Here is a 21025-nt window from a genome sequence, read left to right as displayed (position 1 = left end):
TGAAATAAATAAATAATAAAATGATAATAATTTTCAATGAAAATGTATCGATATATAAAAAGGGTTATGGCCCCATGAATGACCATGGGATTGCACCTAGAAAGTTCCCCTCCAGGGTACAAGTCTGGGCAAGATTGTCCATGGAAGACCAGCAGTTGTCCATGCATACCAACCTTCCCTCTCCATGCCACTGATGTTATTCAAGGGAAAGGCAAAGACTGACACAGCTAGGGACCAGTGACACTGCAACTCATTTCTACAGCTGAGTGAGCAAGAGCAACATGAAATAAAGTATCTTGCTCAAAACGCAACACACAACCTGTACAAGAATTGAACTCACTACTTTGTGATTGTGAGCTCAATGTTCTAAGCACTGAGCCATGTGCCTTCATATCAGTATTAGTTCAAAATTAGTAATCTGTATACATATTGAAAGGTTTACTACAGTATTTGTCTTGAGAAAGTATCTATTATAGAGATGAAGTGTTAGAGAATAGAAAAATATATATTGCAAACCATATTAAATGCCCTTTGAAATACAATGAATCTCTGCTCATGATCATCTTCATCCACTTCTTTAAATTCTGATTCAATGAAACAGACCAGTTCTTTTAGGAAGTGGACATCTAAGCCTGTCTTTGACTCAATGTGAGAATAGTTCTTTCTTAAGGAGGAACAAATGGAAGAGACTGAAGGAGCAATACTGTGATGCCAAGTAACTGGCATTTTTTCTGAAAATAAAACAGGAAAATATAGTGTTTCAGTAATAGTGATAGAAGCAGTGTTAGTTCAAAGTTAGCAATCTGTATATATTGAAAGGTTTACTGTAGAATTTGTCTTGAGAAAGTATCTATTAAAGAGATGGAGTGTTAGAAAACAGCAAAATATCAGCATCAAGCAAAGGTTACCATGCATTGGAGATGGAATTGCTGGATTTTGATTTCTGCTTGTTAGCTTCTTCAGCAGCAAATATCCTTGCTGAGATAAGATGAATACTGCAGTTTAGTAAGGCTTTCAAGTATGTACGCAGGTTGGCTAATTCTCAATTAATACTGTTTATCACTAATAATGAATATCTGTAAGGCAGTAAGCTGGCAGAATTGTTGGCATGGATTAGCAGCATGTCATCTGTCTTCACATTCTTTGTTTAAATTCCACCAAGATCAACTTTGCCTTTTGTTCTTTCGGGGTCAGTAAAATAAATATAATTAGAGTACTGGAGCCAATGTAATCTGCTTGATCCCCCGTCTACTGAAATTGCTGGCCTTAGGAAGGTTAACTGGGAAAATAGCTTTTGTGCATGGCAGATGCACTGGGGCAATAAACACTGAAGATGTACAGAAAACTGATTCAATCACATGCCATGGGGAGAAACTAGAAGTAGTTAATAGCTTCTGCTACCTATGCAACCAAGTTTGTAGTGGGGGCAGTTGCTCTGAGAGTGTAGCAACTAGAGTAAGAACACCCTGGGTAAAGCTCAGGTAGCTCCTATCTCTGCTGGCAACTAAGGGTGTCTCACTCAGGGTGAAAGGTAGACTGTATGATGCATGTGTGTAAACTGCCATGCTACACAGCAGTGAAACATGGACCACAAATGCTGGGAACATGCATAGGCTTGAAAGAAATGAAGCTAGTTTGATCTGCTGGATGGGTAATGTCAGTGTGCATACACGACAGTGTGTAAGCACTGTGAGAGAAACATTCGAGATAAGAAGCATCAAATGTGGTGTGCAAGAGAGGCAACTGTGCTGGTATGGCCATTTGTATGAATGAAGACAGCTGTGTCAGGAAGTGCCACTCCCTAAATGTAGAAAGAACTTGTGGAAGAGGTAGACCCAGGAAGACATGGGATGAGGTGGTGAAGCATGACCTTCGAACATTGTGACTCACAGAGGCAATGACAGGAGACTGAGGCCTTTGGAGATATGCTGTGATTGAGAAGACCCAGCAACTAAAGTGAGATTGCAGCCACACATGTCCAGCCCTGTTAATACCCTGATGCATTGGGCAATATGATATGCTTGAGAAGACCTGTTGATTCAAGTAAAACCAATATCATAGCTGGGGCCGGTGCCCTGGGCTGGCTCCCGTGCCAATGACACGTAAAAAGCACCATCCAAATGTGGTCGATGCCAGGTCCACCTGACTGGCTCCCGTGCCAGTGGCATGTAAAAAGCACCATCTGAACATGGTCGATGCCAGGTCCGCCTGACTGGTTTCCGTGCCAGTGGCACATAAAAAGCACCAACCGATCGTGACTGATGCCAGTATCCCTTGACTGGCTCCTGTGCTGGTGGCATGTCAAAAGTACCCACTACACTCTTGGAGTGGTTGGCATTAGGAAGAGCATCCAGCTGTAGAAGCATTGCCAGATCAGACTGGAGCCTGGTGCAGCTGCTGGCTCTCCAGACCTCAGTCAATCTGTCCAACCCATGCCAGCAAGGAAAACGGACGTTAAACGATGATGATGATGATGATGTGCCAAAATTTGAAACAATAACAAATATTGGTTCAAACTGCAGGCTAAATGCAACATCAGTGACCTTTCATCATTGTTTAACTACTTCAGTTAGCAGCTGATGATGTAACATGGTTATTTGTTGCTAAAGAAGCTAACAAGCAGAAATCTAGATCCAGTAATTTCACAACCAATGCTAGACAACCTTCACCAGGTTTTTAACACTTTTTATCTATAAGAGATACTTTATTAAGACAAATACTACAATTTAGTAAGGCTTTCAACAAATACACACTTTAAGTATGTATACAGATTACTAAAATATAGTGTGTGTTCAATATTTAACCCTTTAGTGTTCAAATTACTCTGCCAAATGCAATGTTTATGCCTTCACATTGATCTGTATTAATCATACCTTATCTCATAGTTTGGGGATTTCAATGGTGTGATTGTTTATTTTTAGAATTACTTTGTAGCGTAGGTTTGAGAGGCCAAATCTGGCCAGTTTGGGCATAAAACAAGTAGAATATTTGGGCCAAATATAACTGGTTTAAATGCTAAAGGGTTAAAACAGGTATAATATTTTGAATATTACTCAAGTTTCAAAAATCAGTGAGATTGTGCCAAATAATATTATTATATTAGCAGAATTCATAGTACGAGGGACAAAAGACCTCATGATATTTGTGTAATTTTACATTCTGCATTCGAAAGAAATTTATTCATTTACCAAAGATTCATATAGCACAAGTATAGCTGTATGGTTAAGAAGCTCATTTTGTTACTATGTAGTTTTAGGTTCAGTCCCACCGCGTGGTACCTTGAGCAGAGTAAGTGTCTTTTATAGCTCCAGGTGATCAATGCCTTATGAGTTAATTTGGTATATTGAAACTGTGTGAAAGTCCATTGTACGTATATATATTTATGTGTGTATATTTGTATTTGTATCGCCTACAGTACTTGACAACCAACATGGACAGCGGACATTAAATGATGATGATGATGACAATGAAAACTATGAGCGAAAATAGGGATGTCGAAGGAAGAAGGTTTGATCTCTGGATGTTGAACCTCACATCATCATTTAATGTCCATCTTCCATAGGTCGGACAGTTTGACAGGAGCTGGTAAGCCAGATGACTATGCCAAGCTTCACTGTCTGCTTTGGCATAGTTTTTACAGCTGGATGCCCTGCCGAGTGCAAAATTGTGAACTCGCTAACTCATGCCAGTATGAAAAGATGATCAAATGACAACTTATACATCAGTATCCAACTTTCATCTGAACAAATCAAGATTATATAATTTCTCTTGAAAACAACACTCTACCAGGGATCTGTTACATAAAATAGCCAGAAATTTTATTTAATACATTAATACATTATTTAATAAATTAAATTACATAGAAGCAAGTTAACTTGCAAAATTTTAAAAATCCTGATATGTATAGCTGAAGTTTTAATTTGCCATAAGTGGACACTGGCTATTTTGCTATGATTATCATGCCATATTTCCTTAATCAATTAATTATACTAAATGCGGCAGAGGTAAAGAATACGCACACCACCCGTTTTCGGCGCAACCCCTAATCCTAAACACCAGGTGTGCGTATTTTTAACTGTTGCCCAAGATGCTACACAATGGAACCGAACCAAAAGCTACATGGTAAGGAAGTTATTTTCTTAACCACACAGCCACGCCTACTCTATGAATATTAAAGTTTAAAAAAATTTTTTAATTGATATTATTTTCTTGTTAGTACGGCTTATTTAACTTTAAATGGATCTAATTTATTATCCCACAAAAACTGTTTAAGTATGTAGTAGAATGCTTGCCTCAGTAATCATTCTTTTTATATAATTCAGAGGTAAACCTGCAAATCATCATCATCATTTAGCGTCCGCGGCGATCTTTCGTCTCTAGTAGACCTTTCCGTCGATTTCCGTAAAAAAATTTTTTTTTTTACATATGGGCTTGCGGGAACTTTTGAAGTAATATACATACATATACACATACACCGAGTAAAAAAATTCAGTTATCTCTTTCTTTCACACATTACTCTGTCTCTTCACACACACTAACAGAAGCACTTCACTTATACAACATACTGTCTGTCTCCCACACCCTATCAAACACACACACACACATGTACATCAATGCTTCCCATGCACGGTAACTTCAAAATAATTTCCCTCGTCATACAATCGCTTTCTCTTAGTCTCTTTCGCACTCATTACTTCAAAAGTTCCCGCAAGCCCATATGTAAAAAAAAAAAAAATTTTTTACGGAAATCGACGGAAAGGTCTACTAGAGACGAAAGATTGCCGCGTCCGCTTTCCATCTAAAAGTATTTTTTGCCGTTCAGATCGCTGAGGAGCACTTGACTATCTTCTGTATATCCTTCACTGGGAGAAAGAAAAACAACTAAACATACTTGAACTGACCAGAAAATATTTCATTGAATAGGATACTTGGAGGGGATATAGTTGATAATTTCTATAAGTAGTATATAACTGGTACAAGAGAAATAAACATCGGAGATGCTTTGCTCTAACAAAAATTGCAGGAGTTACTCAGAGGTTTTTGCAAGTTCTAAATCCACCGCAATGTTGGAGACACTTCTGTATCAGGATTAAGTCTCAGGGTCATAAGCGTTTTGTCACTTAGCCTGTACGCTTCGCCTGAATGGGACAGCGAGATCTGAATTAGCTTTCGCCGGCAGAAGGGTTCAATTTGCAGTCTCCTATCGACCGCAGGCTATTTGAACTAGTTTCAGCTGCTAGGCTCTTTCTTTGGTGGCATCGGGTAAAAGTAAAACGAAAAGTATCGAACATTAAAAAAATATATTTCACAAATTTGTTTCTAAGAGACACTAAAAAGGCTTTCACTGAAAAGACATCACTATTCTGGGCTATTATCGATATAATTTCACACAACTACTGGAAACAAAACACAAACCTTTCTCAAATAATGTACACAATACTCGGCATGCATCAGCGTTAGGGAAGTCATAGCATAAACAGTCCAAGTTACCAGGAAGTGACGTCATTTCGTCATTACTTCCGGTTAATAACGAAATATGGAGGAGATTGGCATCACTGTCACTGAAAAGGTACAGAATTTATATTTCTCAACTTCATTGTATGAAATATTTTTGTATGTTGTTTTATATTTATAAGACCTTTTAACTTCTGAAAGCTTTCGATTTCGGTTTACCTCGTAGTAACGCTTTAACCGGCAAGTGTGTAATTATGCAAGTCATTGGTACTTCATTATTGTAGCATGTTTGCTGCTCAATTTTAATTTGCACACTTTATAGTGGAGTAACAAATTTATACGCCTCCTCCTACAATATGTGTTAAATTCTCATTCATCCCACCTTATTTAATCCTCATTTATTCCTTCGCGTAATGATATTTTATCGTAAAACTGCTTTTATATTATATTTCCTCTGTTATTCTTCACACATCCATTTTGGACTAAACAGTTCTCGTACATCAATCAATCGAGGAAACCAGTTGTTCTCGTTAGTCTTTTATAAATGATCATCGTAAAAATTGCTTTCTCTATTTCATGTTATTTATCGCAATTAACTATTGAGGGCCAGTTATGAAGAATTTGATATAATTAATAAATCAATAACTACACATATATATATACATACACCACACACATATACACACACATACAGGCACGCACACCTTATTTCGGCTGATCCAGTTGTTCTGTGAAGTTTCTTTGATGCCCGATGTTTATAGGGTAAAGAATACATTTCCTCCTGGTCCTTATTTCCATTGATACGTGTGTGCGACGTAGTCTGCTCTACATTATTTAGTTAATTGACATTTATCGGGGACAATCAAGGACCAAAATATAGTATAGGTAACAATTGAACTAGAATTGAATACAACAAAGTTGTTTTGGAAAGAAATTTGTTCACCATTTCTGTATGGGAGATTTTCGTGGATTCTCCGCAACCACAGGTAACACAAAATGTTTCTCTTTTGACGGAGTTGGAAAAATATTCTGTTTGGAAAATTAGAGGGAAAATTTCTTTCGCTTACTTTGTTAATCACGAGTGAAAATATATCTGATCGAAAAAGGAAAGATTCAGTAAATGTATTTTTTGCTTATTTTTTAAGAACACTAAAGCATTTCGAAAAAGAAAAAAACAAAGTGCTTTTCACACTGAGAGGACCGGTTTGGATTTGTTGTTAAATTATACTGTTTGAAATTGACGTTTATGCGTTCAAATCTTTGCTGTGCCAATTTTGCCCTTATTACGCAAAATAATAGAAATTGTTTTTATTATTAATAACTGATTGGTCCTTTTCTTGTTTACTCCCACATCAGCCCTGATAGAGTTGATTTATGATCAAAGCTGCTTTAGTTTTTGACAATCCTGGTTTTTATTCAGACACAGTGGGTTTGGGATGACATCATCCATATGCGTTCTTTGTTGATTTTTTTAAAAAACTCAATGCTATATGAATTGAGGGACACATGGCTGCTGTTTGTAACGGGTCGAGTGGCCACATGAAGGTTCCCTCTTTTACTTGTTTCAGTCATTAGACTGCGGCCATTCTGGGGTGCCGCCTTGAATTTTTAGTAGAATGAATCGACTTCAGCACTTAGATTTTATGCCTGACGCTTATTCTATCGGTCTTTTTTGCCGAATCGCTAAGTCACGGAGATGCTAACACACCAACATCGGCCGTCAAGTGTCGATGGGGGGGGGCAGACAAAGACATAATGGGCTTCTTTTAGTTTCCATCTACCAAATCCACCCACAAGGCTTTGGTGAGCCCGAGGCTTTAGTAGACACTCGCCCAGGGCGCCATGCAGTGGGACTGAACTTTGAAACGTGTGATTGGTAAGTGAGCCTCTTACCACACAGCCACGCCTGCGCCTATTCATAACTTTTTTGAAGAGCATTCTTGTTCAAAAATGTTAGTAAAACAGAAATGGCTCAAGATAAAATTTTACAATGGACAGTATTAAAATGAAATCAATTTTATTTCTAAAATATTAAATATGGTAACTTGTTTGCTATCATCCCATTAAAGTTTATTTATTTGCCATGTTAATTAACATTTTATTTATCATCACTTCATAAATGTTATTAGTTTAGCACCATCACATGGCAATTTTATGCATTCTTCTACCAGCATTTATTGGTGTTTTATTTCCTGTTTGATCCAGTATTTGACATTTAACTTTAACTGAAGTAATTATGGATGTTTTAATTGAAGTTTTTAGAGGGGCCTTTTGGAGAGGATTAAATGTCACCCTCCCCACTTTTTTCTCCTTCATGTAAGGATCTCAGACTTTGCATATTTATTAGAAATTTTTTATTCCAAGTCAAGAACTCCACAATAATCAATTTGTCAGAGGTAGAGGATTATTGCACATTATCTTCTTTGGTCTCTCTGGCTATAAAATACGGATAACAAATAATTTAAACAGGAAGTAACTTCAAGTGGAAAAGCAGGTGCATTTTTTTTTTTTTTGTGTGGGAACAAGATAGATTCTGAAACCCAAAAGAGCAGAAACCATTGTAGTGCAACAGAAAAGACTCGACAAGGATAAAGCTTAACTGTAAATTACTGATTGAATGATATTAGTCATTGAACACTATCATACTTTTTCTTAGACACTACCTAGAATTTGGTGTCTCAATCCTAGAGGATATATTTAAGCTTTATAAAAGCAATCAACTATTCAGGGTTAGAGTATCTTCTGTCTCTGATACACATAATGTCAATTTTGAATTGAAAGTTATGTATGATAAAGAGTTTTCTGATATAGTTATAGAACTGAAATTTATAAAGATGGTGATGATTTAGTCATTAAGCTCATTTGTTTTCTTGAAATAACCAAAACACATAGTACTGCTTTATTGAAAGTTATCAGATTGTTGTAATAGGGTAGTGAGTGGACATGATTTTTAAAAACAGCTTGTCTATGAAGTGTGTGAAATATACTGTTTTAGTTAACAGCTGTGAATGGACCATTCCTGTTATTAGAGCAGTTTCTTCCTATGAGGAAGCTTTCTTGGCCATGTTGATAATCAGTAACTGCATAAAGCTTCAATTGCGTAGTGACTCTGGAAACAGAGAACTAGAGTTCTACTTATTAGATGTTATTGCAGGCCTTCCAATAGAAGCTGTTAGAGACTGATAAGAAAATGAAGACATTACATATCTGTGTGTATCTTGTAATAACAGTGAAATTATCATACTTATGCCAGCATGGAAAACGGATATTAAACAATGATGATGATGTTTAAAGATGTGAGAAATATTGGAGTACATAAAGAATTTGTAAACTAATTTCTTTCTTTTCTTATATTATCATCCATATGAATTAATCACTGTATACTTTTTCTCATTTTAATTGCAGGAAGATTCTGTAGTGAGTGAATCTCGCCCTGGAACTGCCCAAACCATTCCTCATTATGATCCCTTAGCTTTGGATAATGAAGACCTCTATGTCAAGTATAAAGTAAGTATATGTTAATTATTTATAACTCATACAGCTTATCTCAATAGTAGCATTGGTTGCAACTGTGATCTATATAAACCGGAGCCATGGAAGCATAATGTGTATGCGTGCTATGGACACTGTTGGATCTCTCACCCAGTGTCCCTGTCAAGTCTACAACTGTTGCTTTTTCAAACTTATCTATACAGAAGCCTAGAAATAACTGAATAGACACAAATGAAGAGTTCTAGAAGGGTTTAGTATGTTCAAGTATCACAAAGAATGAGGAATCTGTTTTATACCTTTGCCTGAGGGAAAGAAGTGCTATTGCTTTACCATTTTTTTAAACTATTTAATTTGCTGGCTTGAGTCAGAGACAATACCACTTTCACTTTTTTCCTCCTCAGATGAAGAACAAAGGTTGGAAATGTTAGATTATTTGCTTTTCACAGTAGTTCAATTTCTCAAACTCTATGGTTTAATTGTTTGACACAAGCCATCACCAGTGTCTTCAGATGCTGAATTTTTCTACACTTACCACCTGTTTGAATTCATATAGATTCATAGCTGAGAGGATTATTGAGAATGCAAAATGATAAGCACTGTTGCAGGGTTGTATTTGAGAAGTTGCTGTTGACATGACTTCAGGATCATCATCATTTAATGTCCTTGTTCCAGCCTGGTATGGGTTGGACAGTTTGACAAGATCTGACAAGCAAGGACTGCATCATGCTCCATTGTCTACTTTGGCATGGTTTTTACAGCTGGATACCTTTCCTTTCACCATCTCCTTGATAGTGTACTAAGTGCTTTTCTCATGCCACTGCACCAGTGAGGTTGCCATACAATAAAAATAGTGATGGTGAAGTGTCAAAATGAGGCCTATCATAAATTTCTCTCTTCTGAGGCTTGTGAGTAGCTAGAAATTTATTTTAGGAAAAGGGACTTAAAGACTTGCAAGATTATGAACCCTGTTGGGGCAGCTTAATGCTATGAGATGAAGAGTAAAAGTATCAGAGAAGGGGCCAGAACAAAGCAGGTCTCTAGCTGTAAGGGAGCTACATAACTATTCACATTTTAGAGAAAAGGATGAAAGTGATTGGATGGAGCTGGAAAGCAATAAAAATAGTAATGGTGAGGTGTCAAGATGAGGCCTAACATAAATTTGTCTCTTCTGAGGTTTGTGGGCAGCTAGAAATTTGTTTTAAGAAAATGGACTTTTGTTCCATTGGCTTCTATTTTTGCCAGCTTTCTTTAATTGTAACACTATCTACAGTGCATTTCCTATTATGAGTCTATCAAGATAAATTAGGAGATCCTGTTTTCTTTCATAATTTTTAATAATGTTATTCTGTTATTTATTAAATCTCTGTTTCTGTATTTTCCAGCGACTCCAGAGACAATTGGAATTTCTTGAAGTACAAGAAGAATACATTAAAGATGAACAAAAAAATCTTAAGAAAGAGTATTTGCATGCCCAAGAAGAAGTTAAACGTATTCAAAGTGTCCCCTTAGTGATTGGTCAGTTTTTAGAAGCTGTAGACCAAAATAATGGTATTGTTGGATCCACTACAGGTAATATCTTTGACTGTTAAAGAAAAAATTAATTGTTTATCATCTTTCATCATCATCATTTAGCATCTGTTTTCCATGTTGGCATGGGTTAGATGGTTTGACTGAAACTGGTCAGCTGGATAGCTGCACCAGGTTCCAATCTGATTTGGCATGGTTTCTACAGCTGGATCTCCTTCCTAACGCCAACCACTCTGAATGGTTGAATGGCTGCTTTTTACATAGCACCAGCATCAGCCACAAAGTTGGCTTGAGTTTTCTCAAGCACAGTATATCGCCATGGTCTTGATCATTTATCATTGCCTCTGTGGGGTCCAGCATTTAAAGGGTGCTTTTTACGTCCCACTGGCACAAGTGCTTGTTACGTGGCACCAACATCAGTCATTACTGTTTCACTTGGCTTGATGGGTCTTCTCAAGCACGGCATATCGCCAAAGGTCTTGGTCACTTGTCCATCCATGTAGTTCCAGGTTTAGTCCCACTGCACACCATGTTTGGTGTCTTCTGTTATATAACCTCAAGTTAATTGTTACCTTGTGATAGAAGCTGTGTGGTGCCCATTGTATTTATACATTTGTTATGTATATCAGTAAAGTATATGAGAACATTGAATATCTGGTATTTTGTAAATGAAGTTCCTTGTGATAGTCATTGCGCACCATGTCATAGATACACTCTGGTTAATTAACATGAAACCAATTGTATTATTGTTTACAAATTGTGTTATTAACGAAATAAGTGGTTATGTCCAACAGCTCAGTTTGTGAAGCCAACATGTATTAGAATGAACTTGAAATTCAAAGTTATTCCATTCTGTTTTCATTTATATCTAAAATATTATATATTAACTGTTATATCCTTAAAATGTTGGATATTTATATCACCCACTTTAGAATACTATATACTTAGCAAAACCAATAAAGACATGACTATCTTTGACTGCCTACTACGTAATTTGGTACTTCACATACTTCTCTTTGCTTACAGTGGCTAGGTTATTCCATTCATCACATAGGAGAGGTGTACCATTATTACTAATTCCCTACATCTCCCTTTTAAGTTTTTCTCAGGAAGTGTCATTTTATTTAGCAATAATTTTTTTTATTCACCCCCACCTCACTTTTTTGATTTTTTTTTTAGTGTAATTTAATATTTTTTGCACTTGGCATCTATTTTCAAGAACTCTGTATGTTTTCTTTTCCTTTCACTTGTATGCCTGGTTTCAATCACCTGCATTCTATCTGTTCCTCCAACTTCTTTGGTTCACTTTCCACGAATCTCTTTTTCAATTAGTTCCTCTGTCTCTTTTGTATATCTTTTCTACTTTTTACCCAATACATCACTTTACCTATCTATATATTTAGTAATTATGCCATCTTCCCAACTCTGCTTTCCATTCTTGTATGCTCTCATATACACCTTTTCACTAACTTTAAAGAATCTTGCTATGTCTTTCCTGACACTTTTCCTTTTCTTGCCAGGTAGCAATTTATCAAAGACTGATCTTACTTTCCTTGCAAACATCAGCTCTGCTGGTGAGCTAATTGCTGGTGTATTTGAATTTGGTATTACATGATGCACTCTTAAAAATTGCTGTAGAGCTACCTCATCTACAGAGCATTTTGTTGGATTTCTGGCCATCACTTAACTCTGGGAATATTCTTAGACTTCCTGCTTACTTGGAGAAGACAATAGGTGACAGATCCAGTGTATATTAACTTTAGAACACTTGCAAGTCTATCTCATGTGTGGTTTTATAACATTGTTTGTTTCTTTTCTTTTTCAGGATCTAATTATTATGTTCGCATCCTGTCTACCATAGATCGTGAGTTACTAAAACCTAGTGCGAGTGTTGCTCTGCACAAACACAGTAATGCTCTTGTTGATGTTCTTCCTCCAGAGGCAGACAGCAGTATAACCATGCTTCAACCAGGTAACTTCTTTATAACTTTCACACAACCTGTTTTTAAAATTTCATGAAAGAACAGCAGCAACTTGGTGTAAGTCGATACAGAATAGTTTACCAAACTTGATTTCAGTTCAAGAAACGTTTACTCTCTACATCTTTATAACGACTGTTATCCTTAAGATCATCATCATCATCGTCGTCGTCGTTTAATGTCCGCTTGCCATGCTGGTATGGGTTGGATGGTTTGACTGAGGGGTGGCAAGCCAGAAGGCTGCACCAGGCTCCAATCCGATCTGACAATGTTTCTACACTTGGATGCCCTCCCTAACGCCAACCACTCCGAGAGTGTTGTGGGTGCTTTTTACATGCCACCAGCACGTGGGCCAGTCAGGCGGTATTGGCATCGGCCATGCTTGAATGGTGCTTTTTACGTGTCACCGGTCAATTATTTATGCAGATCCCAGTGCTTAGTCTCGTTAACTACTTCGATCTCTTTTTGACAGTGTTTAATGTCCAAGTTAATGCTCCCCATACAAGGGAGTTACCTCCCTTGTACGGCGTAACTACCATATATTTACACACTTACATGCACATACCGAGAGAGACACACAGACACGGTAGATTTTGTGTAAATACCAGTAGCTTTTTTTACAACAGTATACACAAACATACAAATACACATCTTCGACATTTTCCATCTTTCAAATTTCACTCACAAGGCTTGGCATCACCCTGAAGAGTTTAAGTGAACAAATCAACGTCTGCACTTATTTTTTTATAGTCTGGTTTTTATGTTGGTATCTTTGCTGAAATGCTAAGTTATGGAGACAAAAACAAAACAGTACCGATTGTCAAGTGCTGGGTGGGGGGACATACATATGCATTTGTGTGTGTGCATATATATATATATATATATATATATATATAAGGAGGGGAGGTTAAAATCCAAAGTGTGTCCTCTTGAATTATTTGATTCTCTATATGAAGATATTTTCTAATAGAAGATATCTTACATGTTTTCTACTTCATATACAATTTTATAACTCCTATTAGCAAATGAAACATATGTAATGGTAAATAAATAATACCAAAACTTTTTCCAGTATCCTGATACTGTCTCACAGACTTTCACTGTTGGGCCCTTAATGTGTTGACAGGGTTGTAGCAAAATTGTGTTCAGCTGTCCATTTCTAGGTGATGTTATTTGTTCTTGATGAAAATTTACTATGAGCAAATCTGATACTTTATTATATATATTTTTTGTTTATTGATAAATATTCTTTGTCAGAATGTGTAAATTTCATCATTTGTGATATAATTGCAATATAATGTTATCCTCATTTATGTGTGTGTGTTAGTCAAAGCTACAGTTTTCTGGTGTAAATGTATAACTAATCTAATTCTATAAATACTATTTACAGATGAGAAACCGGATGTGACCTACTCTGACATTGGTGGCATGGACATACAAAAACAGGAAGTACGTGAAGCTGTGGAACTGCCTCTCACACACTTTGAACTATATAAACAAATTGGTATTGATCCCCCTCGTGGTGTACTTATGTTTGGTCCCCCAGGATGTGGAAAGACTATGTTGGCCAAAGCTGTTGCTCATCATACAACTGGTTAAGTATATTTTGATTTTCTCTCTCTCTCTCTCTCTCTCTCTCTCTCTCTCTCTCTCTCTCTCATTTGTCTTTTAGCACTTTCATAAATGACAGCATGTTGGCAGGAAAGGTAAAATTGCAGTGTTTAGTTTAGTCCCTTTGATCTGATCCTGTTGGGCATCACACGATGTAATCAATAAAATTAATAGTAATAGTATACTGGAATCAGTTTAATTAATTTATACACTTTTCCCTATTAAAATGATCAAAATAAATCAATATTTAATAAGTGCGGAAATGGTTGTCATAAGAATTGTTTTTTTTTTTTTTCAACCACATGATTTTGGGTTCAATCCCACTTTGCATGGCACCTTGGGAAAGTGTGCTGAAGCTCCAGATTGACCATTACTTTACAAGTGAATTTGGTTGGCGCCATTACGTTCTGAGTTCAAATTTCACCGAGGTCCACTTTGCCTTTCATCCTTTTGGGGTCGATAAATTAAGTACCAGTTATGCACTGGGGGTCGATGTAATCGACTTAATCCCTTTGTCTGTCCTTGTTTGTCCCCTATGTTTAGCCCCTTGTGGACAATAAAGAAATAAGAAACTGCAGGAAGCCCATTGTGTATGCATGCACACATGTCTATCAGTTTGAATATTTACATGTTGTATGAGAAAGTCCTGTAGTACAAGTAATAATGGTACATTTATAGTGTTATGTAATGGTAGCTTTAGGATACTGTGCAGTGAAAGCTTTATATTGCATGGCATTAGCTTTCTGTACTGGTAGTTCTGTCATATGTAGTGTTGACTTTGTATTATTGTGTAATAACAATTTTGTATCGTTTTGTAACAATAACTTTATATTGTTATTTATAATTTCAGCTGCATTTATTCGTGTTGTTGGCTCAGAATTTGTTCAGAAATACTTAGGAGAAGGCCCCCGTATGGTGCGGGATGTATTCAGATTAGCAAAGGAAAATGCACCAGCAATTATTTTCATTGATGAGATCGATGCTATTGCAACTAAGCGTTTTGATGCTCAAACTGGAGGTAGTTTTTCAATTTATTTTGCTATTAACAGCTGAACACACACACAATCATAAATAAAAGAATAATTTCTTGTCCTAATGTATCAATATATTTAAAATTTGAATGAAAGAAAAGGCTTATAAAAAATACAGCAGTGAAGATCAAGACAAGCTATCATCCTCTTCTGCATCCATGTTTCTTTTAGACACCACTCCAACCTTTCCCCCTCAACCCATGTATAATGCAAGGTAGCCATGAATCTCGTCCACAACAGTAAACTTGTTTCTGCTCCTTCCATCATATTTTAACTTCTCAACTTCATTTAATGCAACCACTCTATCTCATTTTCCTGCTGTGTTGAGAGGGCTCTTTAGCTTTACAAGTTACAAGGTGGCCTTGCTAGTGCTGATGCCATGAACGTCTGTATAGGAAATATTCATTTAGTTTCAGTACTTGCAAGACCATTGACTTCCAGCATATTTGGGTCTTAAATTATGCAAATATATTCATCATTAATTCAGGCAGTAAGTAGATGTGATTTGGGCAGACTAATTATCCAGATAATAGTCTTATAAATACGCTTTTTATTATTTCACCTCAAATCTGTCCTGCTTCAACTAATCTATGATGAAAAACTTGGTCACGACCAATTATTTTTTCATACATATTGTATCTCAAACCCCATACCCAGCATGTCCTTTCTTTTAAAAAAAAAATATGGTGTTATTCTAGAGCAATTTGGCTGGTATTCTAGCTGGTTGAGTGACTGTATAGAGACTAGGGAGTACATAATTCTATGTTCAGGATGAATTTTCCAGAATTTAGAGAACTTGAGCTTTATAGAAGACTGCAATTTGTTCAGACCCAAAATACCTTTCTACTTTCTAATTTGTTGTGAATAAGGACATGCCTTTTCCTAGTGATTATTTTGGCTGTGTGGTAAGAAGCTTGTTTCACAATCACAAAGTCCTGGGTTCAGTTCCACTGTGTGGTACCTGGGCAAGTGTCTTCTACTCTAGCCTTGGGCCAACCAAAGCCTTGTGAGTGGTTTTAGTAGGCAGAAACGGAAAGAAACCTGTCATATATATATATATATATATTTATTTATTAGAAATATTAAAATAACTAAGTCTCTCTAAAAGAGAACAGCGGCAGCGTTCCCGGAAAATAATAGTTATCGCCATACTAATATGGCATTCTTATAAAAATAAGAAAAAAGCTGTCCGCTTATTAGCTCCATGAGGCCATCGCCTTAAGTTAGCTATTTGATACACAAACTGTATCCATATAACCTTCGAACAAGGGAGGTCAGTCGCTCCACACTACTTGACCGGCAGCTACAGACGCGTTTCGGGGTATTGCCCCTTTTCAATGCAGCGTAGCCAGCCATAGGTGTCGCTTCCGACAATCTCTGTTCGATGGTTTTATTTACCTAGTTTCGGTGGAAAACATCCACTTGTTTTCAATAATAGAAATATTAAAATAACTAAGTCTCTCTAAAAGAGAACAGCGGCAGCGTTCCCGGAAAATAATAGTTATCGCCATACTAATATGGCATTCTTATAAAAATAAGAAAAAAGCTGTCCGCTTATTAGCTCCATGAGGCCATCGCCTTAAGTTAGCTATTTGATACACAAACTGTATCCATATAACCTTCGAACAAGGGAGGTCAGTCGCTTCACACTACTTGACCGGCAGCTACAGACGCGTTTCGGGGTATTGCCCCTTTTCAATGCAGCGTAGCCAGCCAGTAGGTGTCGCTTCCGACAATCTCTGTTCAATGGTTTTATTTACCTAGTTTCGGTGGAATACATCCACTTGTTTTCAATAATAGAAATATTAAAATAACTAAGTCTCTCTAAAAGAGAACAGCGACAGCGTTCCCGGAAAATAATAGTTATCGCCATACTAATATGGCATTCTTATAAAAATAAGAAAAAAGCTGGCTACGCTGCATTGAAAAGGGGCAATACCCCGAAACGCGTCTGTAGCTGCCGGTCAAGTAGTGTGGAGCGACTGACCTCCCTTGTTCGAAGGTTATATGGATACAGTTTGTGTATCAAATAGCTAACTTAAGGCGATGGCCTCATGGAGCTAATAAGCGGACAGCTTTTTTCTTATTTTTATAAGAATGCCATATTAGTATGGCGATAACTATTATTTTCCGGGAACGCTGCCGCTGTTCTCTTTTAGAGAGACTTAGTTATTTTAATATTTCTGTTATTGAAAACAAGTGGATGTATTCCACCGAAACTAGGTAAATAAAACCATCGAACAGAGATTGTCGGAAGCGACACCTACTGGCTGGCTACGCTGCATTGAAAAGGGGCAATACCCCGAAACGCGTCTGTAGCTGCCGGTCAAGTTGTGTGGAGCAACTGACCTCCCTTGTTCAAAGGTTATATGGATACAGTTTGTGTATCAAATAGCTAACTTAAGGCGATGGCCTCATGGAGCTAATAAGCGGACAGCTTTTTTCTTATTTTTATAAGATGCCATATTAGTATGGCGATAACTATTATTTTTATATATATATATATATATATATATATTTATTTATTTATTTATTTATTTGTATCTTTGTTTCTCTCCCTGCCATCACTTGACAAACGATGTTGATGTGTTTACATCCCCATAACTTAGAATAAGTACTAGGCTTACAAAGAATAAGTCTTGGGGGAAATCTCTTCAACTGAAGGTGGTGCTCCAGCATGGCTGCAATCAAATGACTGAAATGTGTAAAAGAGTAATATATGTATATACCTTCATCATCATCGTTTAACATCCACTTTCCGTGTTAAAAATATCCCCCACAGGTTGAATGAAAAAGAAAAAAATAATAATAAAAAGAAAATGTGTTGTTCCTTTTACATTGCAGTTAATTAATTCCAAAGTATATTATTACCATCAAATCATTGCAAAATGCAATTGTGTGTGTGTAATTTGAAATAAAAATATTTCAAAGGATTACTAAATATTAGTTTATGGCAAAAATTGTAATAATTTCATTATTATCAATATAGTAATTAAAAAATATGATTACCTAAATATAAGTAAATAATTCCTAATTATATATTTCAAAATACTATTTTTTTTTAATAATTTCTTAACAACAATAATATAGACTTATCATTTCTGTAACTCTATCTTTTTATTCACAGCCGACAGAGAAGTGCAAAGAATTCTTTTAGAACTTCTTAACCAAATGGATGGTTTTGATCAAACTGTTAATGTTAAGGTGACTAAAAGATTCCTTTTGTTTGTTATTTTGTTTCATTCTTGATAAAACTGATGAGAAGTCATAATTAGATTGTTTGTGATAATGTTTTATTTTAGATACAGATTGTTCTTAAATTTGTAGTTATGCTCAGAGAAAACAGATTTGTGACACGTGAAGAATTCTCTCTGGAACAGTAGCCACTTTAAATTCAAATATCTATGCGTGTGTTTAAAAACGTCAAATATACATGGAGGGACTGTTAGGAGACATATATTTAACAACAAAGTATGTATTTTATACGAATGAGCAATTATTCATCATCCTCATCCATCCATGTTCCATGCAGGCAAGGGTATATTATATACACACATTTATAGACAATAGACACATAGTAAAACAACATTTTGCTTTCAGTTATAACTGTTCTAGAAATTATATCTAATTTGTATATTACTTTCATCTGTACTCTGTTCCTTAAGCTAACTGCTGTCCCTCCCCAAACTCTTTTCCTATCTATGTGAATTTATTCCAACATATGCAAAAATGTGACAATGTCTCCCATACTGCCGCTAGGCAGTCATCGTGATTCTTGTAATTTACCTTGATTTTATTTCTAACATCTAAAAGATGATGGACACCTTGCTAAACAACTACCTTCTTAAGATTGTTTTCTGGGCTATCATCATTAGACTTTCTGAAGAACCAGCTTTACCAAAAGTCTACTTTCTTATATCACATACCGATGGTTTCTTGAAAACATTGTTCTTGCTTCGAACAAGTCTTCAGCTGTTTCTTTTATAAGAATCTCCTGACTAAATCACCTGCCTGTGTCCTCCATCTGGATCTTTATTTTAATCCCATTTGGGAGGTTAGAATGTTCCAGATAAAGCAGTCTTCATTTTTAGCTACTGCTTCCATTAAGATATGTTGAAATAATCGTTTGAAGAAAATTCTTTCACAAACAGTATTTAATTGTAGACTTAATAAAATGTTTTCTTTTTTTAATTAGGTTATTATGGCAACTAACCGAGCAGACACTTTAGATCCTGCTTTGTTACGTCCTGGACGTTTAGACAGGAAAATAGAATTCCCACTACCTGACAGACGCCAGAAGCGTCTTATCTTTTCAACCATTACTGGCAAAATGAATCTTAGTGAAGAAGTTGATTTGGAAGATTATGTAGCTCGACCAGACAAGATTAGTGGTGCTGATATCAATGCTATCTGCCAAGAGGTTAGAGGAAAACTTATTATTTTTATAAAAATTCTTTTATTACTTTATAAACTGTAATTAATAAATCCTCTCATAACACACTATGTAACTTATAATTAGCATATTAGCCATAGGCGCGGGAGTGGCTGTGCTTACCAACTACATGGTTCCAGGTTCAGTCCCACTGTGTGGCACATTGGGCAAGTGTCTTCTACTATAGCCTCGGGCCAACCAAAGCCTTGTGAGTGGATTTGGTAGGCGGAAACTGAAAGAAGCCCGTCGTATATATGTATATGTATAAATATGTGTGTGTGTCTGTGTTTGTTCTCCCCCCCTCCCACATCGCTTGACAACCGATGCTGACATGTTTATGTCCTCGTAACTTTGTGGTTCAGCAAAAGAGACCAATAGAATAAGTACTAGGCTTACAAAGAATAAGTCCTGGGGTTGATGCTCCAGCATGGCCATGGTCAAATGAGTGAAACAAGTAAAAGAGTATTATATGTTGTCTAACATTGTGTTAACATATTTCATGTAGGGAGCATTAAAAGCCTAGTTAGAAACAACTATGCTCTAAAAAAAGGACATATTATCAAGTAACATGTTAGACAACTCCTGACGTATTTTGGTCTAGTTGGACCTCCTCAGTCAAGCATAGGCTTTACCTGTCTGCCAAAGTAGTGATGAGAGACTCAACAAGTAGATGCACAATATTATCCAAGAGTGGGTGTGTAAAATCAGCATACTGTAAAAGTACTCCTCTGAGGTTAACCACTCACAATTACACAGCTATTTGTAATTAGATAATCAATATTTGTTTCATTAAACCTGTTAGAACTAATTTAACTGTTGTTTTTCATACAAAAGGCATCTCCGAGTCCTTTAGTGATGGCAGGGGTTTACATCTGTAAATTAGTATTTCTGTGAGAGTAACTTGAAAATTTTGTTAAAATTTATATTTGTTGCAAACACCACTGAATGTTTCCATGTAGTGTATTCACAAGTCAGTCTGAAAGAATCCATTCCTCTTTGAGTTATACCTATGAGAAGACTGAAGTGTAGCATAACTTGTCCATAATACAGTGCTCCAGCTGCTTACAGCAGCAGCCCTGAGCTGTGTTTTTCTGTGGTACTTATGTATAACTAATTAGACTAGGCTGTTGATATTATTATTTGTTTGGCCAGAATGCAGTGATCGTAAGTACCAGTATTGAAATGAATTAGACTAAATATTAGGGGTTTTATAAACTGTGGTTCATTTGTCAGTCTACCCTGTGTGCTAAGAGTCTCTTTCCCTATTAAACTTACAAATGTTTTATCTTTATCTTTATATTCCGTTTATAATTGAAATGATTATATTTTTTAGGCTGGAATGCAAGCTGTCCGTGAAAATCGCTATGTTGTGCTTGCCAAGGACTTTGAAAAAGGCTATAAAAATAATGTCAAGAAAGATGAGACTGAACATGAATTTTACAAATAAATACCTCTTTTATAATGGATAATTTTCTTTTTAATAAATGTTTACCATCTTT

General features: G+C 36.2%; 2 protein-coding genes across 7 annotated transcripts in view; one reads left to right on the top strand and one right to left on the bottom strand.

Annotated features, from left to right (window-relative positions):
- Positions 1 to 6584, bottom strand: part of LOC115213249 (clathrin heavy chain linker domain-containing protein 1-like) — a 24928-nt gene extending 18344 nt beyond the window's left edge. For 3 of the 6 annotated variants that reach the window (XM_036503970.1, XM_036503966.1, XM_029782184.2), the window contains exons 1-2: positions 5416 to 5507; positions 517 to 731 (exon numbers count right to left, since the gene is read on the bottom strand). In XM_036503970.1, coding sequence (XP_036359863.1) covers positions 517 to 731; positions 5416 to 5506 — 306 coding nt within the window. In that variant the 5' untranslated portion in view covers position 5507. Of the gene's footprint in view, positions 1 to 516; positions 732 to 908; positions 932 to 4288; positions 4334 to 5415; positions 5508 to 6397 lie in introns of those variants that run through there. The other 3 variants (XM_036503971.1, XM_036503968.1, XM_036503969.1) reach the window with 3 other exon arrangements.
- LOC115213143 (26S proteasome regulatory subunit 6B) lies at positions 5436 to 21025 on the top strand. Its single transcript, XM_029782077.2, has 9 exons — positions 5436 to 5569; positions 8860 to 8961; positions 10329 to 10515; positions 12299 to 12445; positions 13843 to 14046; positions 14914 to 15081; positions 18222 to 18298; positions 19290 to 19514; positions 20860 to 21025. The coding sequence occupies exons 1-9, from the start codon at positions 5537 to 5539 to the stop codon at positions 20971 to 20973; spliced, it is 1257 nt and encodes a 418-aa protein (XP_029637937.1). The 5' UTR covers positions 5436 to 5536; the 3' UTR covers positions 20974 to 21025.

Source organism: Octopus sinensis, linkage group LG6 (genome assembly GCF_006345805.1).
Source record: "Octopus sinensis linkage group LG6, ASM634580v1, whole genome shotgun sequence".
NCBI lineage: Eukaryota > Metazoa > Mollusca > Cephalopoda > Octopoda > Octopodidae > Octopus > Octopus sinensis.
This window is presented reverse-complemented; position numbering and strand designations above follow the sequence as displayed.

Coding starts and splice junctions, on each gene's coding strand:
- LOC115213143 (XM_029782077.2), top strand. CDS start 5,537: ATGGAGGAGATTGGCATCACTGTCACTGAAAAG. Junction 12,446..13,842: donor TATAACCATGCTTCAACCAG/GTAACTTCTTTA, acceptor TACTATTTACAG/ATGAGAAACCGGATGTGACC. Junction 15,082..18,221: donor TTTTGATGCTCAAACTGGAG/GTAGTTTTTCAA, acceptor TTTTATTCACAG/CCGACAGAGAAGTGCAAAGA.